The sequence below is a fragment of the Scomber japonicus genome, chromosome 18, assembly GCF_027409825.1.
Source record: "Scomber japonicus isolate fScoJap1 chromosome 18, fScoJap1.pri, whole genome shotgun sequence".
Taxonomy (NCBI): domain Eukaryota; kingdom Metazoa; phylum Chordata; class Actinopteri; order Scombriformes; family Scombridae; genus Scomber; species Scomber japonicus.
This window is the reverse complement of record NC_070595.1, coordinates 18369570-18394424: the sequence shown is the minus strand read 5'-3', so window position 1 is coordinate 18394424 and position 24855 is coordinate 18369570. Positions and strand designations below refer to the sequence as shown.

Genomic DNA, 24855 nt, shown 5'->3' with positions numbered 1-24855 from the left:
ACCTCTCCTATCCTGCTTACTCCACCCGCTTGCCCCCTCACCTTCTGTCCCTCTCTGCCTTGCTTCACCTTACTAAACACTCACCAGTTCTCCCCTGGCTGTGCCTCACACACACACACATGAACACACACACACACACTCTCCTCTCGCAAAGGTGTTAATCGTTTGCCTCTATGCTTTCTTCTGTTTCCTTTTACACACACCATCACCCACCCCCCGCTGACACCTCCCCCCAAACCCTCCCCCCTCCTCCTCTCGGTTTGACTTCAGTGTTTCTCTTCCTCCTTGAATGAGTAAGACATGCCTCCTCAGTTATGAGCCTATCAGCTCGGTCTTGTTCTTGTTCTTGTTCTTGTTCAGGCAAATCCTCAATCCTCTGTGCATCTCTACTTTGTGTTCTCTCTCTTCCTGTTTATGTCCAGATCAGATGACATGAAATCTGTCTTTTGTTGCTTTGCATCATTTTTTAACCCTTGAGACGTCCCTTTGGCACACCCATCCTCTTTTTCTCGTGTGTGCTTCTCACGCAGAGAAACTCACAGTTCTAGTTTTCAGTCTCAAAGCTAAAGGTTCTTCTTCTGTACTCCGCCCCCTTTATGGAGCCCCAGCCTTTCCCCTCTGCTTCTCCCTCCCTCTCAAAGCTATCCTCCGCCCATACCCCTTAAGCCCCTCTCCCCTTTGCACAAAATAGAAGCCGTAACATGAGTGCCCAGTACTGAATTAGCCTGCAGTGTGTGTGTGTGTGTGTGTCAGGAAACACGTTCAAAACCAATGACTGGCAGAGCAGACGAGGAGCACAGGCTTCCCATTCTATCACAGCAACTATTAATATCCACCCCTAAACTCACACACAAGTTTCTTTCATACTATACTATACTATGTCTTTACAATAATCTCTGACAATAAATGACTGTTTCTCAGTTTGATAGGTAGGAGGGAGGTGGGAGCCAAGGAAGAGAAGTCTTCCCCCAGCTGACATGAGAATTAACCAACGCTGTGATTTAACAGACAGTGGAAATGACGTAAGCAGAAAGGCCAAGGCAGCTAGACAGAAGAAGCCAAAACCAGAAAGCGGTGGGAGTTGATGCCCAGTGGGACCATAACTCATCCAATGTTTGTCTTTCATCTAGGAGCCCAACTGTGCAATGGAAAGGGAATAAAAGCTTGGAGTCATTGCTAGAGTTATGGGAAAATATGTTGAACATTTCTCCATAAAGTGCTACATGCAGAGATGGACACACCCAGTAGCCGTACATTCATATCCGCGATTTGAGTTTTCAGTGGAAAAATGCGTGCTGAGCTCCTTGCCCTGAAGTCGTAATGCTTTGTAACTGCATGCTGAGTAAGCTGAATTATACCACAGCAATCCCGCCATGCCCACACACAGAAAATCCATAACAACAGAGGCTTTGGAAAGTTTGTGTTTTGGCAGACGTTGGGGTTTGCAGTAACCTTGCCTCCTTGGTGTTTGAGGTTACTTTTCTGTGACCAGATGAAAGACAGGGAATGATTACATGACAAAGTGGGTAAGAAGATAATCAGTAATCAGTAACTTCCCGACACATCATATCCCAGGTTTAATATGGTTTGTATTATCTTTGGTTACACTTGACACCTATGTACCATGTGATAAACAGACAAAAGGAGGCAGAAACCATCTACTACCTGTATTTATACACTGGGCGTACTACTTAGATTAGATTGTGTTGATGATAATGCTGTGGATGATGTGTGTGCTTTAAACTATGTTGACAGATATAAATAGCATTGTTAAAGTAAAAAGGGGAAGGACATATGCCTGCGATATATATATGATGGTTTAGGGGCAGGAGCTCTTAGTTAAATCAGTTAAATTTGATATGATTTGATTTGATTACTGATTTGAAAATAAATCAGTAATTATTTATACAACAAGAATCTGGGTGTGCCTCTGCCACCTTTCATACACACTCTAGTCAGATAAATAAAGCAGGTTTGTGCCGGTCATGCATGACCTTTCATGCATTATAGGAGGCTTGGAGAAATGTGAAGGGAACTGTGGGAAAATGTGTTCTTTAACCCTAAACCTAACCCTAACCCTAACCCTAACCCCAGCATGGAAATAACAAGAAAGCTGTGGGAGATAGAAAAGGGGAGCCCCTGTCCCACTAGTGTATAATTGAAGAGGTACAGCAACCAACACCTTGCTTCTCTGGTGCTCTGTTAAATCAAATATCTAGACCTTTTATCTGCTTTCTCCTCGTTAAGGGCCATTCTCTAGCCTCCTGTGCTCATTTGCTCATGACAGACAATGCCATTTCAGTCAGGAGAGACAAGTGAATGAGAAAAGAATGATTTTTATAATATATGTAAAATGATGAAGTCCATTAAGGAAATCATGCCAGAACAGTGTGAGATAGATCCCCCAAAGTAAAGGGTTAGGATTAGGGTTATTTAGGGTTTACAATAGGCCAGCAATTACTACTGGTCAGCAAGAGGTGGATGCAATTTGCAATTAGCCAGCAATGACTGACTTTTTTTTCTCTCTTTTCTTTTGGATGGTGATGATGATGATGATGATGATGATGATGATGATGATGATGATGATGACGATGATGATGATGATTATGCATGAATCAGCAATGGCTAGAGGCAGATACAGATGATGCACACATAACAGCTGTATGCCAGACTAGAGTAGAGAGAGAGAGAGAGGGAGAGAGTGAAAGGAGTAAGTGACAACTAACTACACACCCTGAACATTGACCACCAGGAGGTACATAAGCATATGAGAGAATAATACGGGGAGCAGTAGGCAACAAAGTATCTTTGTCTTCCTGACTGAACTTTCACTAATCTTCATTTCAATCCAAAGACTCCACAAACTGTTCAACCTAATTAAAGGCAAAGAAGTGATTTTTCAAGATGGCACCGGTAGTCTTGTAACACATGAGATTTCTGACCTTTGAACAGCTCATGTGCACCCCTAGCCGTCGACTTTACTCAGCGTGGATGAATCATGCTGGAATTCTCTTCCCAATCATGGATGATTGTGCAATGAGAGCCAGCTTGTTTTGGTTAATTGTTGTTCAGCAGAGGAGGATGAGTCAGTGCAAATTTAAAAACCAGCAAACTATGGATGTTATAGCAGTTTATGTTTGCATAGTTCTGGGAAAGTATATGTGAGCATGTGTTCCTCATATGATGGGGATGTAAATCTGTTACACAGTCATGCAGTTTTTGACATTGTTGATCACACAATCCTGAATCGCCCCCAACATATATCTCAGAACTGCTCACCCCTTATAAGACCACCAGACCCTTCAGATCCTCCCACATTAGCATGTTGACAGTGCAATGTTTGTGGAAAAACGGCTCCTTGCCTCTGGATCAGCCTGCTAGGGGGCCATGAGAAGGCTGAGTCTGTTGATGCTTTTAAGATGCATCTTAAGACTCACTTTCATTCTCTGGCTTTTAACTGTGTAATCCTTATCTGATTTCTTTGGTTCTTAAACTTGCGCTTAAACCTGGTTCTGTTGTAATCTTGCTCTTTTTCACGACCATCTGCCAATGCACATAAATGTGTTCATGCTTGTATCTGTATACATATGCCTGCCTTTAAAATGCCATATATATAGAATAAACTTGAAACTGATGTTGTAGGGACTCACCTTCCTTAACAGGACAAAAGCAAGTCTCAGTATTGTAAATCAATAATTCTGGGATGAAAACCTGGGTTAAAGTGAATATAAGTTCAGGTTTATGTAGGTTAGGGTTAGGTATGTGGTGGATATGGTTTAACATAAGCACAAGTCTGAATGTAAGTCAGTGCATCATCCTCTGAAGCAAAGGAGACACAACTCTGTGGGTGTGTGCTTGCATGCTTGCATGTGTGCATGCGTGCGTGTGTTGACTGTGTGCGTCTGTGTTTCTCAGGTAACCCCCTTAGTTGCTGTATGAATACATCATGCTTCATGGTGGCAGACTGTAATGGAGGAGGAGTTGGTAAGAGGTTGATGGACACCCAAACATCACCCAATGAAGTTCTCCACCTTGCTCATCTCATACTTTCTTCAGCAGTGTTGAAGCTGATGCCGCTGCTGCTGCTGTGCTTCATCTGCAGTCAGTGAGGGAGGCTCACAAAGGACGCACTGAGAGCTTCCTAACAAAGGAACTGGTTTTCCTGGTATTATTTTTGCAAAGCTAGATGCATATTACTTTGTTGACCTGTTGATCCTAAGCTGTAACCTCTATGTAAATTTAAGAAAAGCAGACACTGCATTGACTGTGTTTTACAGACAAGGCATGCTAGTCTTTTAGATGAAGATTAGCACATGACGTGAGAGTACATGGGTAGTAAATGCTGCAGGTAAGAGGAAGTCATGTTTTCTCCCATTACTTGATTTTAAAATGTTATTACCCCCACACTCACTGCCTACTTAACTCAGACACACTAAGTCTCTAGCTTCTTTTAAAACTCTTCTTAAAACTCTCTCTGGAAATGTTTGATATGTTCTTTTTTTTTACACCTGTTAATTAATTTTCTTTTTTTATTGTTTTACCGCTGTGCATTTTATTATTTTATTATTACTATTACGTGGAACCTCTGTTACTACCGTGCGTGTCTTTACTTCTCTGCTCTGTGTTCCTTTTTGTCTTATTTGTATCACCTATGTTTGTTTTTTTATAGTTTTGCATTTTTGTTTGACTATCTACTGTATACCTGTCATGAGAAATACAAATTAGATGGGGAAAAAAAACAACAATCTTCTTCATTGCCACCTACTTGCCACCCACATACACAGGAAAAGCCAAAAAAATGCGGACATATGTGGACATAATAAAAATAAATAAATAAATAAATAATAATAATAATCATCATCATCATCATCATCTATTTGCTGTTCATCATTCATGTGGATAATTGTTAAATTACTGAGCTAAATTGTTGATAACTCTCCACCACTATCTGTGTCTGCTACACATGGATGGCTCAGCCCCGCTTCCGCTGAGAAAAATGAGAGAGGATGAGAGGATGAGAGAATCAGCGAGCCTGCTGTATATGTATTACCAGTTATGGTCAGTAATAGTCATTTACTGCATTTGCTTATGTCAAGCTGATGGTGAGCAATAAAAGAGATTTCACTGCAGCTGAACAAATCAAATATAAGATAGGCTATACAAATTTGGACTCTGGTCATAATTACAATAGCCAGAGTTGTCAACTCTCACACAATCAGCTGTTATTTCTCACACTGTCAAAAATAATACCAAACTATCTTTTTTTAAATCATTAGTTTGGACCACCACACTTTTACCATGTCTATAATCACTACATCAGTCTATTCACTCAGCGCTGTTTTTCATGTTTCTTTACTGAAACATTTACAGTCATAATTAGTAGGGAGACCAGGTATGGTTGCAACACTTTTAGCAATTTTCCCAATATATCAGAAACTGTTTACACTGGAACAGCCAATGTGTTGTAACATATCTACAAGGCTACATAATTAAGAAATACATAATTAATCAACAATATCCAAAAGGGTAAATATTACTTAGCATTTATGTCATTGGTATTGTTAATTAGTTCAATTTAAGATAATGGTTACCTCTTTCATATTACATTTAAAAGACTCAACTCAAAAAAGTTCAAACATGCAAGGGAACATTCCTTTTCATTTCATTTAACATGACTCAGAACTAGATCACATAGATAACGACTTATGGAGCACAAACATAACAGAACACCTGTGACAGCACACGGCATGGCTGAAACATGTACTCAACAAATGTTAACCAGGCAACAGAACATGGGTGGGGGGACTTTGTAGTCTGTCTGTCTTCCTTCCTATTTGGCATCCTGTTTATTGTGTATTATGGATTGTACTAGAGTATCCTAACCCCTCCCCCTCTACACTGTCCATCCAGCAGGCCACAGAATATTTTAAACCTAGTCTATAGACATTTTTTTTTACAAATGTAACTCCTGTTTACATGAGATCTAATGTTAACATGAGAGACTTCAGATCAGGACCGCCTGACGGAATAATTTCTCCAGGTTTCTCCAGCCGTGAGCCCTTGAATTGTCACCACCTTCCAGCTCACTTGTGATGGCTGTGGCTGGTGAATGGCTCCATAGGGAGGTGTGATGGGAGAGGAGGGCCTGAGGGGGGCAGTAATGGGGTCATGTGGCTGAGGAACAGCTGATCCCAGTGCATTCCATGCTACTTAGCATGAGGCCTGGTGCCCTCGTGCCTGTTTGAACTGCTGTTACCCCTGCATGTCTCATAAGCACTCACACATAGCCACTACACGGAGCTGAGAAATGATGTAAGCACATAAACACACAAATCAGCACAAGCCACACTACACAATTATGAAGATATCAAGCACACATAGCTTAGAGGGGAACATGAATTATTTACACATCGTGCCATTATTCTAACGGACATGAGAGACTCCCCATTTCTAAGTATTTCAAATCTAATCTTAATAGCTTTAAAGGAGCACGTAGTGTGTGTGTGTGTGTGTGTGTGTGTGTGTGTGTGTAATAATGACTAAAGAATGCACACTTCAGGCCTTTCTACGAATAATTTGAATTTCTAACATCACAGGAAGTAAAATATCCTTACCCAACATTGTGGTGTTCAGCTGCAGTACAATGTAAATGACATTCACGTACAGTTAGATGAGCAGATAACTGCTTCCTGTCATGCAGAGTGTCTTGCAAGGAAACCACTAGAGGTTTTAAAACAGGAACCAGCAGAAAAAAAGTACAGCGTTCTCAACACCTTCAGATTTTTATATTTATCTGTTCTAGATAACTATGTGAACAGATGTTGGACTCACTGTTACTCTAAATCTACAATATCACATGGAAGGCTTTTACACATTTATACTGTCCGATACTCAGTGGTCATACCTAATAAAGTACATTTATCAAGTACTGTATTTAAGTCAACTTTTGAGGTATTTGCACTTAACTTTTTTTATAACAACTTTACTTTTTGGTATTATTTTATGCTATTTTATACCTCTACTGCACCTCATTTTCTAAGGCAGGGGTGTCAAACATGTGGCCCGTGGGCCAGACCGGCCTGCCAAGGGGTCCAATCCAGCCTACTTTCCTTCCTGTGTTCTTTTCCTTTCTTTCATTCCTCCTTTCTTCCATATTTCCCTACTCCTTTTCTTTCTTTGTTCCTTCATTCCTTCTGTCCTTCCTCCCTTTCTTCCTTCCATCTTTTCTTCCTGTCTTCTCTTCCTTCCTTCCTTTCTTCCATTTGTCCTTCCATCTTTCCTTCCTTCCACCTGTCCTTCCTTCCTTCCTTCCTTCCACCTATCCTTCTTCCCTTTCTTCCTGTCTTCTCTTCCTTCTTTTCCTTCCATTTGTCCTGTCTTCCTTCCATCGTTCCTTCCTTCCTCCCTCCTTCCATTCTTCCTTCCTTCCTTCCTTCCTTCCTTCCTTCCTTTCCTGCTTCCTATAATCTGGGTAGAGTTATTAAAAGAATTGGATGCAAAAAAGGAGGCACAAACTACTGCAGGTTGAAAAACAGGAAAAACAGCGGTGGCTATGACAACCTCAAACAATGCAGTGTGGAGCAACCCAGCTCTGGCTCCAGAGTCAATGCTATTGCAAGTAACCACAGGGTGTTCAAAGCATTGTCAACTTCCACTGCTCTCACTGTGATGGGCTAAAGTATAACTATCTAATTTCTTCCCCTGAGTTCTTTGTGCTCTCTCATCTCACAGGTAGAGCCAGGCAGGTATGGGTGTCCAGGACCCAGGTTCCTGATAGATGGGGCCATGTGTGCTGCTGCTGCTGATACCATATAATTCATGCCCCTATTATTTTCAATGTTGTTTGTTACTGTGCCCCTATCTCTTCTCTCTCCCTCTTTCTCTCTTCTATTTTCTCCCTCAACCCCAACCAGTCGAGGCAGATGGGCGTCCACTTAGAGCCCGGTTCTGCTTGAGGTTTCTTTCTGTTAAAGTTTTTTTTCCCCCTTGCAACAGTTGTAAAGTGCTGTAAAGTAACTCTGAGTGAAGCTTGTGCATGAGGAGAAGCCTTCATCAATGGAGCACAGATAACGATAATGATTCACCATGGCAACAGGTGAAACAAAGGGTTCAGTCCTCCTACTTCTCCCTAGTGGAGTTAGAAATATTAATGAATGCATGCAGATGATGAGTATACATTTAAGAAAAAAAGCAATACAATAGCAGCAGCAAAAGAACATTGTGGCAGAAAATGACTGACAGTCAATGTGTGAGTATTAATGAAAAAAAAAAGAAATAACGTTTTGTCTCGAGTGGTCCACTTATTCAACATTTATATTCTGTGTTTATTTAATATTCATGCAGATGCCAACAGGTACAACACGTAGACCTACTTGGCAGCAACTGAATGAGATGTGGTATATTTCAGTAGTTTGTGAAATAGCATAAAATAATACCAAAAAAGAAAGTCAATTTTTCAGCCACCTCAACACTGCCAGTATTTAATATTGTAGGCTATATTTGAAAGCAACACCTAAATGCCTTAATACATACAACACTACAGTGCAACAGTCACATTTCTTCTTTTAAAAAAGATTTATGTTTGGGCACTTTCACCTTAATTTAACAGTAGCTGGTGGTATAGAGGCCGACAGAAAACAGGGGGTTGCCTTGGAAACATGCTCAGCGTCACAGAGGTATAGATCTGCCATTGGCAAAGAGAAAACCAAAGTGCAACACAAACAATTTGTTCTGAACTGAGAGCATGTCCACGACGTGTCGTGCAGACGATAGGAGGGCTGAGAATATTGTTCAGATAAATTATCGATTGTACGGAAAAATGGAAACACTCAAACAGAACATCACCAGAGAATGATAAAACATCTGGTCTGGTCAGAGGGCGCTCTGACGGAGATTTCTGCTTCGTATTTGTGATTCAATATTAACTGGCTCTTTAAGAAAAATACCCGTGTCTTACACCTCCTTCAGTCTGCGGGCATCAACTAAAAAGGAAGAGCAACTCAGGGTTAGTTGCGGTTAGTCGAAGAAACTCTGCCATGCGAGTATGTTACCAGGGTAACTGACTCAGAATTCAAATGAGTTGACTTTGTGAAACTAAAAAACAGTTTCCTGCTTCCGAGTCAAATTACAGTTGTCACTAAACCTACTTTCTGAAATAGGCCCTTAAGCATTAGGCCTATGAAAACTGATAATAAACCTTCAAAAGCAGGTCATCCAACTTGCAGAGCATGTGCAACAGGTTTCTTAAAGTACCTCCAATGAGCCTGTTTCTTAGCTACATGGGGCGTATGCTCCACCTGGTCAATAGTCAATAGACTGTGGAAAACTGAGATTGTGGCATTACTAGGCTGAAAACCTGTCACACAATAGTTAGTATTTACAGTGAAAACGATAGGCTACCTAATCAACAATAAATACTTTAAAAAAAATACAAATCACAATTTACTAAGTTGCCCTAACAAAGTTATGCACACACGAATGCATCAATATGCTATGACATAATAGGCTACGCATCATGGTTGAGAAAACGTATTGGTGTGTGCAGTTCATGTTAAAAATGTAGTCAGTAATGCAATCCATCCCAATATTAAAGTAATGTACCATGACCTTGAATAAATCAAACTATATGCAAATAAAGGGCCAAACCCCACAAAGGATTTTTGCGACCGTTAAACCGGTGCAAACGAGACAAATGATGGTATCTAATTCACAAAGAACTCGCACAAAGTGAAATGGCGCCTGTTTCATTTGCATGTATGTGATTTAGGTAATAGGCAAGCTATCAGTAAATTACCTTTTTTATGCAAATATAATCGTTGCAACAAAACAAACCCGTCTAATTCACAAAGACCACCGCTGATTCTCACACGCAGATCTAAGTGTGTTCACAGAGTTGTGTTAACTATCTCTCTCTCCCTCTCTCTCTCTCTTACAACTTTAACGGCATTGAATTGATGGGCTATTTAATTATATCAATTTAAATCTATCATAATGTCCTGATAGCTCTGATGGAGATCAGGGTTCATCCCTTCTCCTTTATTACAAAAAATATCCCATTGTATAAACCTGAATCTGAGTGTAGAGTTGACCTGTGTAATCCGGTAATCTGATTGCATCTATTTCCCCCTGCATCAGTAACGGAATACAGTTTCCTTTTTACCTTTTAGGTGGAGGGGCGGGGGGGGGGGGGGGGGGGGGGGGGGGGTGCAACTATCCTCTCACTTCCTCCACCATTGCCACTAGACAGACATAAATCTCCTATTTTGCTAGGCTGTCTCATATCTACTACTGTCACTAGGCAGCAACAAACCCTTTAAAAAAAACAATTACATGAGAAAAATACAATATTTATCTTGTATGCTTCAAAATTATTCAGATTTTTATCATTTCAATAAAAGCTAAAAGATCCCAGCTTTAGATCAGCCACACAAGTCACTGTAGGTCACAAACAGTAACCACAAACAAAGTTAATAGAGGGATTATCATTCCCCAGAGTGCAGGGAATAAAACTTAATCATCGCTGGCTTCAAGTCAGAGGAATGCAGCAATCTTGTATGGTCTGATGGAAAACTTCCTTCAGAAAATAAACAAGATTAAGCAATACAAAAGAAACGAAATTTAGTATTACAGATGACGCAAAAGTGTGCAACAGTGTCATATAACATCTTCCCCCGACTATCAATCTATCAAATGGATATTAATCACCTGTTCCCTCTTCAGAAACATAACATATTTAATATATCTGGGAAAACTATTCACTTCAGCTTGTTTTTTTTTTACCTTTTTGATGATCTTCTACCATGAACACTTTTCACCATAATGTTATTTTTCAAAACTGATCTTTGTACTAGTTAAGTTTCATACATTGCATAGTGAAATTGTCCGATGATAGGCATTCAGTGCCCAGTTTTAGGGGTGAAACAGTGAGTCAACAGTGGAGTGTGGTATGATGAAGTATCACATCCAGGCTGAAAGCAGAGTTGTTTATGTTGCCAAATAGCAGTTTCCTGTTTCGTGAGTAGCCTGTTACAAAAGAAATTCTACTGTTGACACATTAGCTAATAATACAATAGCTGACAATGAGACTAGCCTTACAATAACAGCTGCCTAGGTTTAGTTCGTCATATATTAGACGTTTCTTTTTAAATTGCTTAACATCTTAGTTGAATTATGCCACTACAAACACACGTGTCCATGATCAAAACTTAAGATACACTTATTAGCTTTCTCAACAAATTTCAATCATATCAGTCTTCAAGAAATCTTCTTGAGTCATTAGGCTCCCCCTGCTGTGAGTAAAAAAAAAAGAAAAAACAACAACTTTCACATCTTTGCAGCCACAGTACAGGAGTGTTGCTGGAAATGTGAATACATTTAAGTTGACTGAGCAGTTATTTTTAATAGCTATAACTATAATGACTTTCTCCACCCTTCTGACATCACCATTCACAACCACAAATAGCAGCTGTCAAAACTATTTAGAGCTATTTCTCTGGTCAGTACGTATTTCAAATAGTCAAAGCATCCCAGACTGTTTAAATTATCACATTATAACTATGTTGATTACAGAAATTTGAATCTGCAAGCAGGTTTTTATCAGTAAAACTTGACTGATGCATATTTTTCTCAAAAGTAGTCTAAAAACATTTAGTCTTTAAAGTCAGAGTTTCTTGATCTTTGTATGTCTGCAGGGGAAATGTGTCACTTCAAACCTGCTGCTTAGATATTTGTCCTTACCTGGGGTTACTGAGGCCCTAGCTTAGGATCTCACGACAGATTTGTTTTTCCAACCACAAAGGGCAGTAACACAAAGAACCACACTGCCATAGCTGAAATTCATGACCACAGATAATAATGTAGTCACGAATAACTGCAAAAACAAATAGCACTCATTTAATAGTGAGCTGTATATACCAGTTAGAAATGGAGAATGAAAAAAGGTTAAAAACTAGTCATCAGCCCATACTACTGAAGGTTTTTGCACAACAGAAGAAAGTACAGGAGACCATCACTGTCTTTTATGTACACTTTTATTGTCAGCACTTGACTGGTGGCAGAGTCAGGCAGTATGGAGAGAGCCAGATTACTTCTTGGTCTCTTCCTCCTTGGACAAGTTCTTGATGATCTCCTCCTTCTTGGCCTGGAGACGCTCCTCTCGGCGCTTGCGGGCCTCCTTTGTCTTGGAACGACGGGCCTCGGCCTGATCGCTGCGGGACAGACACGAGAAGAAGAGCGTGTTCATATCCAGACAGACTGTGTGTGTGTGTGATCACAACAATCACTCCTATCTCTGCAGCTACTTTAAATTCAAGTCATTTCATACACATTCATTTAAAAATTCAACTGATGAGTACAGACTCATTTTAAGCCTTGTAGTTGTTCCATTCATTCAAGTTAGTTTTTTGATGGACGTCTGGCAATTTTAAACCCAGATGACAAAGCTTATTATCTGCCACACAACTCAACACTATGTGGAACTTAAATGATTATTTCCTCTATAATAATAATGTCTAAAAGGACATTAGTCTGAATCCCTGAAATCTTTTACCTCACATACTATATAGTGCAGAAAAAAAAACAAGATCACTGCCCGAGTCAGAACATCTAAATCCAACATTTCCTCAGAACGAGTACAGAATACCAACTGTATTTCAACAAAAAAAAAGCAGATCAAGTATTGGGTTGAGACTTACGACAGGAGCTTCTTGCGAGCCTTGTCTGCCTTCAGCTTGTGGATGTGCTCCATAAGAATGCGCTTGTTCTTGAACACGTTACCCTTGGCCCTCAGGTAGAGGCTGTGGTACCTACAAGAGAAGGAAAAGCCATTAAGAAAATGATCAAAATACACTTAATACAAACTGATTGCAGTTTCATTAAAGGAACCAGATCTTTTAAGCATGTTTGGGTATAATATCAGTGCTGTGGTGTACAATAAGTCCAGTGCAACAACTGGAAACAAATGCATTTTAAAAACCTGTACACCAGACGTCAGAATGTATTTGTCTGTATTTTACTGTTGAAGTTTTTATGTTGTATGTCTCACATTAGAGGGCCACCCGACAAGCCCATATGGGTTTTATTGGCTCATCAGCACATTTCTCTTCTGTGTGGTTTAATGCTGTGTTCACATCATATGGGCTGGATGTTTGAGATGGAAAAGACTTCCTTGATAATAACTTACAAGCCATCACAAGACGGCAGTATGATCACAGAGTCAACACTATATCCCTTAAATTTGGGGTTAATTACATTGAATGTTGCAGGGCTCTCCTTGTTCACTGGCTTATCATTTTTGTCATTAGACTTATTTGTCAGGGATTACTTTTTCTCACCTTCTGTAAAAAACAAAGGAAACATAACTGTCGACTGTTAATTTCTCTGTTACGTGATTGGTTTCCCAATAAACATATTTGAAAGATTACAGAATTTCACCTCGGATGTTTGCCTGAACCCTAAGTCAGGAACCTGTAATTACGATACTTCTAATAGGACATGAACTAGGCGTGACATCACCAGGTCCAGCAGGCCTACAGAAAATATCTTTGCATTTTGAATTTAACAAAAACAGACTGAGTACATCAATAGGTGTCTTCAACCTACATGTGCCTGTCGATCTTCTTGGACTCCCTGTAGCGACGGAGCAGACGACGGAGGATCCTCATGCGGCGCATCCAGGTCAGCTTCTCTGGCATACGGGCGTTGGCTGTACCCTTTCTCTTACCTAAGCACAGTGATCGGACAGGAATGTAAGAAATCATTGTGCCAAGTAAAGCAAACAGTAAGTTGTCAAAACAAAATGACATTGCCATAAGATGGGTTAATCAAGGACAGACGGGTTAATTAAGGACTCAGCCATTTCACAAACGGTGCTTTTCCACTATACAGTTCCAGCACGACTACTCGGTTTTTTTGCGTTTTCACAAGCGATAGTACCTGGTACCTTTTTAGTACCTGCTCTGCCGAGGTTCCAAGTGGACCGAGCCGATACTAAATGTGACATCAACAGACTGCCGACCACTGATTGGTCAGAAGAGTTGTCGCTGGAAGAGTCATGAGCCGTCCCACACAAGAATCAAACCCGGCATTTTTAAATACCGGCAACAGCGTTACAGCCATATGCCTCAATGTTCTGGCTTTGTGTGTGACAGAAAGCCACATACAGCAGCAAGTACACCATCACCTCCATTGTTTGTGTTTTGTGTCACGTATAAATCATAAGTGGCGGCAGTTTCGCAGAGCCATGACGATCCCGCCCATGTTGAGTAGGTTTTTTTTTTTAATGTTTCCAGGAACGAGGCGAGTTCCTGGGAACATTAAAAAGTTCTGACATTTCCTCGTTCGTTAGAACTAGTACGGCAGGTACTATTATTAAACACAGTATTTGCATAATAAATATGACAGTTTCAACATACCGACACCCATGTGTCTTCCCTTGCGGCGTGCCAGTGTGTTCTTGCGGCAGCGGGCCCTGGAGTGGACCGTAACAGGTTTGCGAATGATGAGACCATCCTTCACCAGTTTACGGATCTGCTGGCCTGAAGAGGAAAAGTAGAGAAAATAGTGAGTTACTGGTATTCACTAATAAAAAGGCTCCACTGGTGTTACGCATAAAATATTTACCAAACAGCAAAGTGAATGTGATTATCAAACAAGTGGCAACACTCATTTCATTCAGCTACACTAGTCTTTTTTAACTATACAAAGCACTTTGTTACCATGAATGAAAAGTGCTAAACAAATAAAGTTTGATTGATTCATATGACAGTATATGCCATTTTTTAATTAACACCTGTTGTCCTCCTGGGTCAAAATTGACCCGAGGACAACAGGAGGGTTTAAAAAACTAATTTATGTTGAGATTGACCTTATTTTGTCTCTGTATTTTTCAGACTGGAATTTTCTGATGTATTTCAGACTAAATGAAACATTGTCTTTTAAAAACACACTGTAACCAAAGAGATTCATCTATTCGTTCATCGCCTGCAAATACTTTGACTTTTATCTTTGACATTAAAGCAGAACATTGTAAATTTAACACTAGACCATCAGTCTAATGGTCACTTGGATTAACACTACTCCTCTGTCTGGAAAAAGTTGTTTTGCTACGACTCTGCAGGAACTTTCTAAAGTCCGAAGGGTCCAGGTTTATCTCAGACTGGGCCTGAGACTAAAAATGTTAACTTCTGTGAAATGGACATCAAGTTTGAAGGATGTGGGTGATAATCAGACATTACAGGTCTAATCAATTACATTTAAAATGCATTAAAGACATGACAGGATTATAGATTTTAGGGCTCTGACACAAAGACTGCATTGTTACCAAATCTATCAGAGTGACGCCAGGATGACGGGGGAGGAGTACTGTCTGACATACTGGCAAAGACAATGAAAACATTGGCAAGTTGAGTTGGCATGAGATTTATCTATGGCCTTAAAAGCAATCCGTCATCCTCAGACAAGTCGAGTTGGCATGAATGGAATATTTGACTGTGCCAAAAACTAGTTTTTAATTTCGATAACCTTCTAAGTAAATAACACTAATGTGCACTTGCACGTATGTGACTAGACAATGACACTAGGTTGGGTTGGGACAATGGTTGAGCCCAGTTCACCTTTTTACTGGATGACGACTGTGCCTTTATGAGCACAATGCCCCTGTGCCCCAAATGAAGGGTAGGGCTGCTGTTTTCCACGCAATGCCACACTTGTTCTATAAGCAGCCTTATATTTCAGCACCTGTTGCTTCACTTTAGTCCATGCTAATGCGAAACTGTTGGTAGAAACCTATTAAGACTCACAATATCTGCACCTTAAATCTTTAAAAAGCTGATTTAGGGCTGCAACCTGCCATCATTTTCATTATCACTAATCTATCAGTTATTTTGTTCTCAGAAACTAGTGTTTTGGGCTCCAAAAATCCAAGTTGTATTCGACCAACAGTCCACATCCCAAAGGAGGCCTCCTAAAGGGCCTGACCGACACTGGAGTTTTTGGAGCTGATGCTGGCATCAATATTAGGGAGTAAAACAAAAAATAATTCTGATATTTGATATATTAGCCGATGGGGCTGAAACAATGACTTGAATTATTAAAATAATGCGATTACAAAAATGATTTATGCAATTTTTCTTGAATCGAATCTTCGTTTAATTCATTTCACTCGTTTATATGACATGCGCTGCTTGTGTTTTACACGGATAGTTATTATTGATGCACATTGTGTCACTTGCTATGTCACTGAGCAGTTTACTAGAGAGTGAAAACTTGAAAGTGTGTGCAGCATCTAGTCGGGGGCGACAGAGTGCGCGTTCATGCATACACACGTCTTATTTTCTACCTTATTTGCCGTCATCATGTCTTCTTTTTATAACGTCACAGTGTGGATCCTTAACCTTAATGATCTAGTTAGTAAACTCATAATTTCTGCCTGCTGAGAAGACCTCAGTCAGCAGTACGACATGAGGAGAAGAGTAGGTCGACATCAGGTCTCTACACTGAAAGCCTGAAGTAGGAGGAACAGGGGAATCCAGTACACTTAATTGTACGGAAGCCTAATGATGCAAAAAATAAAATCAGTCTGGCACTGACGTTAAATGCACTGAATGGGTTAGTTTTGATTTTAAAATAAATGTCCAGGAATAAAACCCAATTGATTGTTCATTAATCATCAAAATATTTTTTTCAATTATTCGATTAATTGATGAAAAAGAATAATTGATTACAAAATAATCGATAGCTGCAACCCTATTAATCATTATCTTCTATCAAATATGTACATAAATCGTATTTTTTGCAATGTGTAATCAAACACGATATGTAATGGAGGCATGATATTTTATAGTTTAACTATTGTATTATCATATTATATGAAATTTAACAATTACAAATGACTATAAACAGAATACATACTACACAAAAAGCATGTACGCATTAAAGCTGAATTAAGCAATAAGAAAATATACATAAAAAGCTGCCTATGTAACTTCAAACGCAAATATCTGGGGATATTGGACACAATATATGTCAATACCGATATATCTCTGATAGATCAATAATATCTACTGATTGATATATCGGTCTGGCTCTAGTTTACTATCACACAAGACTAAAGAACCCAGAATCGCTGGAGTCAAAATGTTGGACTTTTCTTCTTCGTACATGACTAAATGATGAATCTTTTAACCAAAATAATGGGCGACTACAGTAGAGGAATATTTGAAGCTGTAATTAATCATGATTCCTTCCTGGACAACCTTATATTAGATGGACAACTTCAGTTTTAACACGCCAGCGCACGTTTGGACACTTGGTGACGCCAAAGCACTTTTAAACTATAGATTTTGCCCATCGTCAATCTCAGCAGTAGCTTTAACTTTACTCCTTAAAAACAAAACTACATGTGAACGTGTGTCTATACTTACGAGAATTGGCGTTAGCGATCTCATTGGTCTCGTTGGGGTCCAGCCAGACCTTCTTCTTGCCGCAGCGCAGGACGCTGGAGGCCAGCCTCTTCTGGAGCCTGAGCATGCTGCAGGACACACACACGCATACAAAACCCGGTCAAATATATAGAAGTAGTGAACATGTAACCATTAAACGTGTATGAAACTGTGTCACATATGTTTTTTTTAATAATTGAGTGTAACACCACATCAGCAAGTAGCCATGCTGCTAGCTAAGGCTGGCCGGGTAGACAACATGGCCTCTCCTGCTGCTACATCGTGTTACACTGAGAGATGCGTAAAAATGTGGGTTTTTTACTTTGGAAGGACTTGTTAACTTGATGTATAGATGTCCAATATACTCAGATGCCTTAATACAGTGGTGTGAGGTTAACAAGTGTGCATTTTTAACTGTTAAATCAAGACTTTTAGGCTCCCATCGACAGCGGTCCTACCTCATGGCTGCTACCTCAATAGAAAAAGGAAGGATGGAGGGACGGACTGGAAGCTACCATTGTGGAGGAGAGTCCATCTCTACTCAGGAAAAAGCTCGGGGGTAGTTTAAGACACATACGACAATATTAAAGCCTTAAATATATCGCTGTGTGTATAATAGTGCCTAATTGAGGGATAAAGTGGTGAAAAGTTGACGTTGACAAAAGCAATCTTGAGTTTATTGTAAAAGTTAAATTCGCTGAAACCCCCCTCGTATATGTAATGGTACTGACCGGTTTTGTTGCAATGCATTATGGGTGACGTAGTATTTGGGTGCAGTCTACTGTTTTGCCACATGAGGACAGTATTGAGACTGAAACGATGTATTACAGGGTTTTCTGGATGCTTAAATATTAATAATAGTGATTCTTCAAGCTCTAGCTTTGAAACCATGAACCAAACATGCACATTCTCTGCTTTACTCTCAGTTTGTAATATTATAACACTGTAAACATTGGTGTCTACATTGCTGCACTATTTTGCCAATTGCCTTTCCACATTGACACATGTGAAAACACTTTTAGAAAATCAATTAAGATATTACTTCATTTTATCTCAGAATTTTTTCAGACTGTGGAATTGTCTTATTTTTCTTGTATCTGATGTATTTCACAGACTAAATGAAAATGTTTTTAAAACACACACCATATCCAAATAGATTAATCTATTCATTCATCACCTGCAAATGCTTTGATGGTTGTGTTTTACACTAAAGCAGAACATTGTACATTTTACACTAGACCATCAGTCTAATGGTCACTTGGATTAACACTACTCCTTCTGGGAAAATAGTTGTTCTGCAGGAACTGTCTGAAGTCTGAAAAGGTCCAGTTTGATCCCAGGTTGGGCTTGAAATTGAAAATTTTGACTTCTGTTTAGAAGTGGATGTCAAATTTGAAGGAGGTGGGTGATAATCAGGCATTGAGGGTCTAATAAATTACTCTAAAGCCGCATAAAGGACATAACAGGAATCTGCATTGTAGGAAGTTGACACAAGTTGGATGCAGTCTATTTTTATACCACATGAGGGCAGTGTTGAGACTAAAATAATGTATTACAGTTTACAGTAGTTGGCACTTTGTGTGATTATTCAAATGATGGATTGTGTGTACTGTGTACTGTACTGAAACAAAAACACATTTTTAAAAGCCTTTGAAGGGATTTGCAAGATATGAATAATGTTTTGCTGGTTTTGCATAAAGTTTTATGGTTAGTGTATAGAGTTTAGCAAAATAGCCTATAGTTTCAAAGATAATGCCTAAGCAATCAGAAAAAAATTTAGTATTGTTATAAGAAAGCAATAAAAAGCAATAAATATAAACAGTAAACAATAAACCTTATAACAGAGTATATTTCTATTTCACATTTAAAATAAAATCTCTGTTCATGTTTCTGGGGGGGTTTGAGTTTCCTCTGAGAGGGGAGCGTTTGGAAGAGAGACTTGCAGATGCTTACCTAATCTCTTTTTGAACAGGGAGCTGTAAATGTCTGTAAGTCCATTGATTTTCTCTGCACACATGCAAAAATATGCTTTTTTTATAAGGGGATGATGATGTCTATGTTTACATGTAGGCTTATAGGATTAGTTAAATTATCTTGCATATTACATGTGCATATTGTACATTGTTGGCAGTTTCAAATGATAATCAAAGAAGTCTCTATGCATGATTCTACCTGTAAGCCTTGACAAAAAATATTAAATTAACCAAAAAGGCTACAAAAAGGCTTCCCATTATAATAAACAGACCTCTTAAAATGAACAGGTGTATGTACAATATGGTCAATGTAAAACTTACTAACAACATAGCTCGCATAACAGATTATTATTATTATTTTAGTGTTATTTGTTGTCTGTTTTGTCACTTAATAAGCAGTCTGGTTAAATATAGTTACCATTTCTTTTAAATATACTTGAAAAATATGAATTGTGTGGTCTATATATATTATCTCATATCAAATCTATAAATGCTAATTGCCTGTGCAAAACTGACAAAAGTTTATTTCTAGAGTGGAAGTGTGTGTAGTGCATGTTTGTGTTTTTTTTCCTGTGCTATACTGATAACTTTCAAACCTCATAAAGAGACACAGAGTAGCTTTTATTATAACAACAAAGCAAAAGGCAAGATAAAAGTGTTTGGGTTCACAATATTGTACAAAACCAAGGTATATTTATATATTTTATAGTTTTATCTTTGCACTAAATGTTACCTGATTTATATTTGATGTACTGTTGTTGTGTTATATGTGCCTTGTAAGGTGTCCTTGATAAAATGCATCATCATTATTATTATTATTATTATTCATACAGTTTGAATTGTGAGTGATGCAGAGTGAAAGGCAGTAAAGGAAGGACAATATTGAGACTAAATAATGGATTACAGAATGACTACAGAGTGAATACAATGTGAAAGACAGCCTAATAAATAATTAACAGTATAAAGATTAATAAATCCAACAGAGCTGATGTGTTAAATGTTCAGCTGTGGGAAAGTCAAAACCTTTTTGTCCATGAAAAAAAATTCAGTTATCAGAAAAATGGTATTTGAGGATTTCAAGTGCCTGGTGTAGATAGATAGATAGATAGATAGATAGATAGATAGATAGATAGATAGATAGATAGAAAAGGTGCCAGTAAAAGTGTACTGCAGTATCTATACAAAACTAAACATGAATAGAGGAAGCAGTTCATAAAAATAGACAACTTGTATTTGACTGGGTACTTATTGGGGTTGCCACTGTTGTATCCTCTACTCTCCAGCAGCAGCAGCAGCCTGTCACCATGGTAACACTGCACGCTGACAATGTGGGTGCACAAGGAGCGCTTGTGTGACATCTTCACCTCAGGTAACACAGAATACCATGAAATCACCCAAAGTAATTGATCATGAGGCTGCAGCTCTCTACTCTGTGTCCATTTAGGATGATGTCAGGGGCTTTAAAGGCTCCTTAAAATGTATGGACAAATATGCCTTTTGTGGTCCGATACAACTGAGGCAGATGGGAATATTATTACATCTGAGGATATTTCATCATAAGCCAAAGTTGTGACCTGATGAAGGTGTTATAAAGGCTATAGTATATATACCTACGGTGGCCGAGACCCGCCATAGCTGCAAATAAAAGTAACGCTGCAAACAAAAACAAACGCTGCTGCAAATAAAAAGAAACGCTGCTGCATATAAAAGAAACGCTGCAAATAAAAAGACACACCGCAGCAAACAAAAAAAAAACGCTGCAAATAAAAACAAACGCCGCTGCAAATAAAAGAAACACCGCAGCATATAATAAAAAAAAACGATGCAAATAAAAAAAGCCACAACGGAAGTGGATTACCGGGGACTGTTTTTGCCGAAACACCGGAAGAAGAAACAACAACAACAACAGGACTACGAATTGGAGAACGAACGGGGAGACCACTAACGAGAGTGGAAACAACTGACGGCTACATAGTTCCGGCAGCTTATTACTGTCGTTGTTGTTGTTGCTTGTACGTGCAGGTCAGGAAAAGACGTAAAAGGGACCGTATATGGTTTGTTATTTGTGTTATTACGTTATGTGTTGGACTAAATACATGGACATATTGAGGAAAGTATTTCGATGTTATGGAAACGGATTTCATATTTCACAAGAATGGATACTGCGAGCTGTACAGAAAGTCCTGAGTCATAAGATGATCGTTGTGGATAAAGGGAAGACTTTGAAGGTATGTAGAGATTATAGCTGTTTTTACTTTAGCTGAGTGGCTAGCCGAGCCAATCGCTAATACTATTACGGCTGTGAGCAACCAATATAATTTGTGAGTGGTCTTGAATGAATCAGGGCAACCTATGCTTTCTAACAATGTACGGCATGAATAAATATGTTTAAGGGTTGGTGTTAAAACATTCAGAAGGACTTGTGGCTACCTCCCAACCTCCGACCCGTCCCGTAGGCGGAACAGCGTGTTTTAAGTGTCTGCAGCCGAAGCTAACAATACACCGGCATTCTCCAGTTCAACTTCAAACCTGGGGCTACATCGCCTGACCAAATAACACATTAAAAAGTACATGTAGCGACATTAAACACTACCATTTTCACTTACTTTCTAGTTCGTTTTCCAATTCGTAGTCCTGTTGTTGTTGTTTCTTCTTCCGGTGTTTCGGCAAAAACAGTCCCCGGTAATCCACTTCCGTTGTGGCTTTTTATTTATTTGCTTCGTTTTTTTTATTATATGCTGCGGTGTTTTTTGTTTTTTTTTGCTGCGGTGTTTCTTTTATTTGCAGCGGTTTTTTTTGTTTGCTGCGGTGTGTCTTTTTATTTGCAGCGTTTCTTTTATATGCAGCAGCGTTTGTTTTTGTTTGCAGCGTTACTTTTATTTGCAGCTATGGCGGGTCTCGGCCACCGTACTATACAGATAAATGTTTTTACAATGTATCTTCTATGTACCAAATTTAATAGAAATCCTTCCAATAGTAAGAAAACCAAAACTGTCAACCAGCAGGGTCTGTAGAATAGATCGTCTGGGAACGATGAATATTTGCACAAAATTTAGTGCTCATCTCATCCATCACATACATAGAGTACCGGCCAAAAGTTTGGAAAGTCAAGGAAATGGGAAGTTGTGTCCAAATGTTGGACTGATACTGCAGATGTTGAGATATTTCACAGAATAAATTAAATGTTTGATCGGACACTGAAGGAAAAGTCAGAAGATCAACAAAGTCATTACAATCTCTCCTCCTGGAAACTTGAATATCTGTGGAAAAGTTCATAATAATCCATCGAAAAGTGGTCAAGATATTTCAATGGGGATCAAAGTGGTGAGCTAACCAGCTAACAGGCTTATGAGCTCTAAAACGTTCAAGTCACATAAAATCTAACATTGCATGAAGTGTGTTATACTTTGATCTTAAAGCTCTTCAAATCAGCCATTTCTAATACTGTAATCATTTCATGATTTCTGTACATTTAGCACATTTTCATGTAGTGGTATGTTCTGCTTGAATAAGGCTTGTAAATACATGTAATAAATGTAGTTTTGGTTTCTTCTCTGATTATCATTAAAGAGTTGAGCTCATGCCATTACAGAAAGCTCAGACTAACTGAGTCTTGTTTAATTGACCTTTGTTTTGACTGTTCTTTCCTTCCTTTCTTCTGTCCTTCTTTCCTTTCCTTCCTCCCATCCTTCTGTCCTTCTGTCCTTCTTTCCTTCCTTCCCTCCTTCCTTCTTTCCTTCATTCCTTCCTTCTGTCCTTCTTTCCTTCCCTACTTCCTTCTTTCCTTCATTCCTTCTTTCCTTCCCTCCATCCTTCCTCCCCCTTCCTTCTGTATTCCTTTCTTTCCTTCCTTTCCTCTCTCCCTCCCTCCTTCTCTCTTTCTTTCCTCCCCCTTCCTTCCTCCCTTCATTCCCTCCATCCCTCCTTTCCTCCCTTCTTCCATCCTTCCTTCCTTCTTCCTCCCTCCCTCCCTTCCATCCTTCCATCCTTCCTTCTCCCTTCCTTCCTTCTTCCTCCCTTCCATCCTTCCTTCCTTCTTCCTCCCTCCCTCCCTTCCATCCTTCCTTCCTTCCTCCCTTCCATCCTTCCTTCCTTCTTCCTCCCTCGTTTCCCTCATTTCCTTCCTTCTTCCTCCCTTCCTTCCTTGACTCGAGGACAATAGGAGGGTTAATGTTAGAAATCAATAGCCATAACACACAGTAGATGAGTGAATGCGTGAGATATTGAGGCATATTTTTTATAGATAATGTTAGACTTTATATGTATTTCTCTTATTAATATTTTCTGAAACTCAAGTATTAGTTTCATCCACTGTGAGAAGCTGCAAAGAAGAGCACCAGGTAAATGGCAAAGATGTAAACTGAAGATGCCACAGCTGACTCACTGTCCATCCACTCAGTTACCTTGAGCAACAGCACACAGATGAAAAACAAGATCCAGCTGCTGTCTTGTTGCACATTCAGTCTTTCTTGATGGAAGATGTCGACTAGCTGATGCAGGAGAGTCACAGAGTCACTTCATAGACTAATATATATATATATATATAGACTAATATTCGGAATGAAGAGGTTGATACATCACGATTCAACCGTCATCATTTATGAGCTACACTGTGTTTCTGTTTCCCTGCTTCTATTGTTTTGTTTGTTTTTTTTTTTTTTTTTTTTTTTTTTGAGAGTATAACCATCAAGGCTTCCACCTACTAGTATAGCCACCTCACCGGAAGTATGAGCTGCAGCCACAGAGGATCATCTTGTGGGCGTTCGATCACAACGTCACAGACACAGAGTTCCCTCCAGAAGAAGTTCGTCACAGACTGCTAACAAGCGAGGAGATCATTTTTTCCTCTCTGGGTGACTCCTGTGGGAGGTGGAGGTGGATAAATCCTCTGTTTTTTTCAGGTTTACTAATCAATCAATCTGTACTGTAAGAGCTCAGTGTTTTTTATTTATTTCATGGACACATTTTGATGCTTAGCGGAAAATCATACACCCTCAAACAATATGTTAGCAGAGAAATAAAGTGTCTATATACATTTATTTAAAGTCAAAGTCTACATTTTTTTATCATATTAAATTTGATATACTGTATATTCACAGTTTAAAACCATTAGTAGTAGATTAAAGAAAACATTTTGTGTCTTTTACCTTATCATAACTTGTAGAAAGATGTTTTATATGACATTACACACTTTTTTTATTGCACTAAAGCTGCTCTAATCAACATTTTTATATTAAAAATTTATCAAATTACTGTGTTTAATTTGTAAATGATCACCCAGCTCTGCAATTTTCCTCAGTTTAACCCCTTTTGGATTTTTCTTTAACTTTACGGTTTTGGGTTTAATCTTACTGTGAGCCTTCAGTCGCAGGAGGTGACAGCTGTTTTCAGTATGAAAGATAACTCAGATAAACCCACTGTACCTTATCTGCCCAGCAATAAAC

The 24855-nt window shown here is 39.1% G+C and overlaps 1 protein-coding gene across 1 annotated transcript; it reads right to left on the bottom strand.

Moving 5' to 3' along the window:
• Window positions 1-12011: 12011 nt before the first annotated feature.
• Window positions 12012-17942, bottom strand: rpl19 (ribosomal protein L19). The gene is made up of 6 exons (XM_053337861.1): window positions 17897-17942; window positions 17421-17527; window positions 14412-14534; window positions 13600-13720; window positions 12693-12803; window positions 12012-12206 (listed from the first exon to the last, which is right to left on the bottom strand). The coding sequence occupies exons 1-6, from the start codon at window positions 17899-17901 to the stop codon at window positions 12083-12085; spliced, it is 591 nt and encodes a 196-aa protein (XP_053193836.1). The 5' UTR covers window positions 17902-17942; the 3' UTR covers window positions 12012-12082.
• Window positions 17943-24855: the final 6913 nt, after the last annotated feature.

Coding starts and splice junctions, on each gene's coding strand:
- rpl19 (XM_053337861.1), bottom strand. Junction 14,535..17,420: donor GATCGCTAACGCCAATTCTC/GTAAGTATAGAC, acceptor TTTCCTCTTCAG/GCCAGCAGATCCGTAAACTG. Junction 12,804..13,599: donor AAGAAGATCGACAGGCACAT/GTAGGTTGAAGA, acceptor CTTCTCTTGTAG/GTACCACAGCCTCTACCTGA.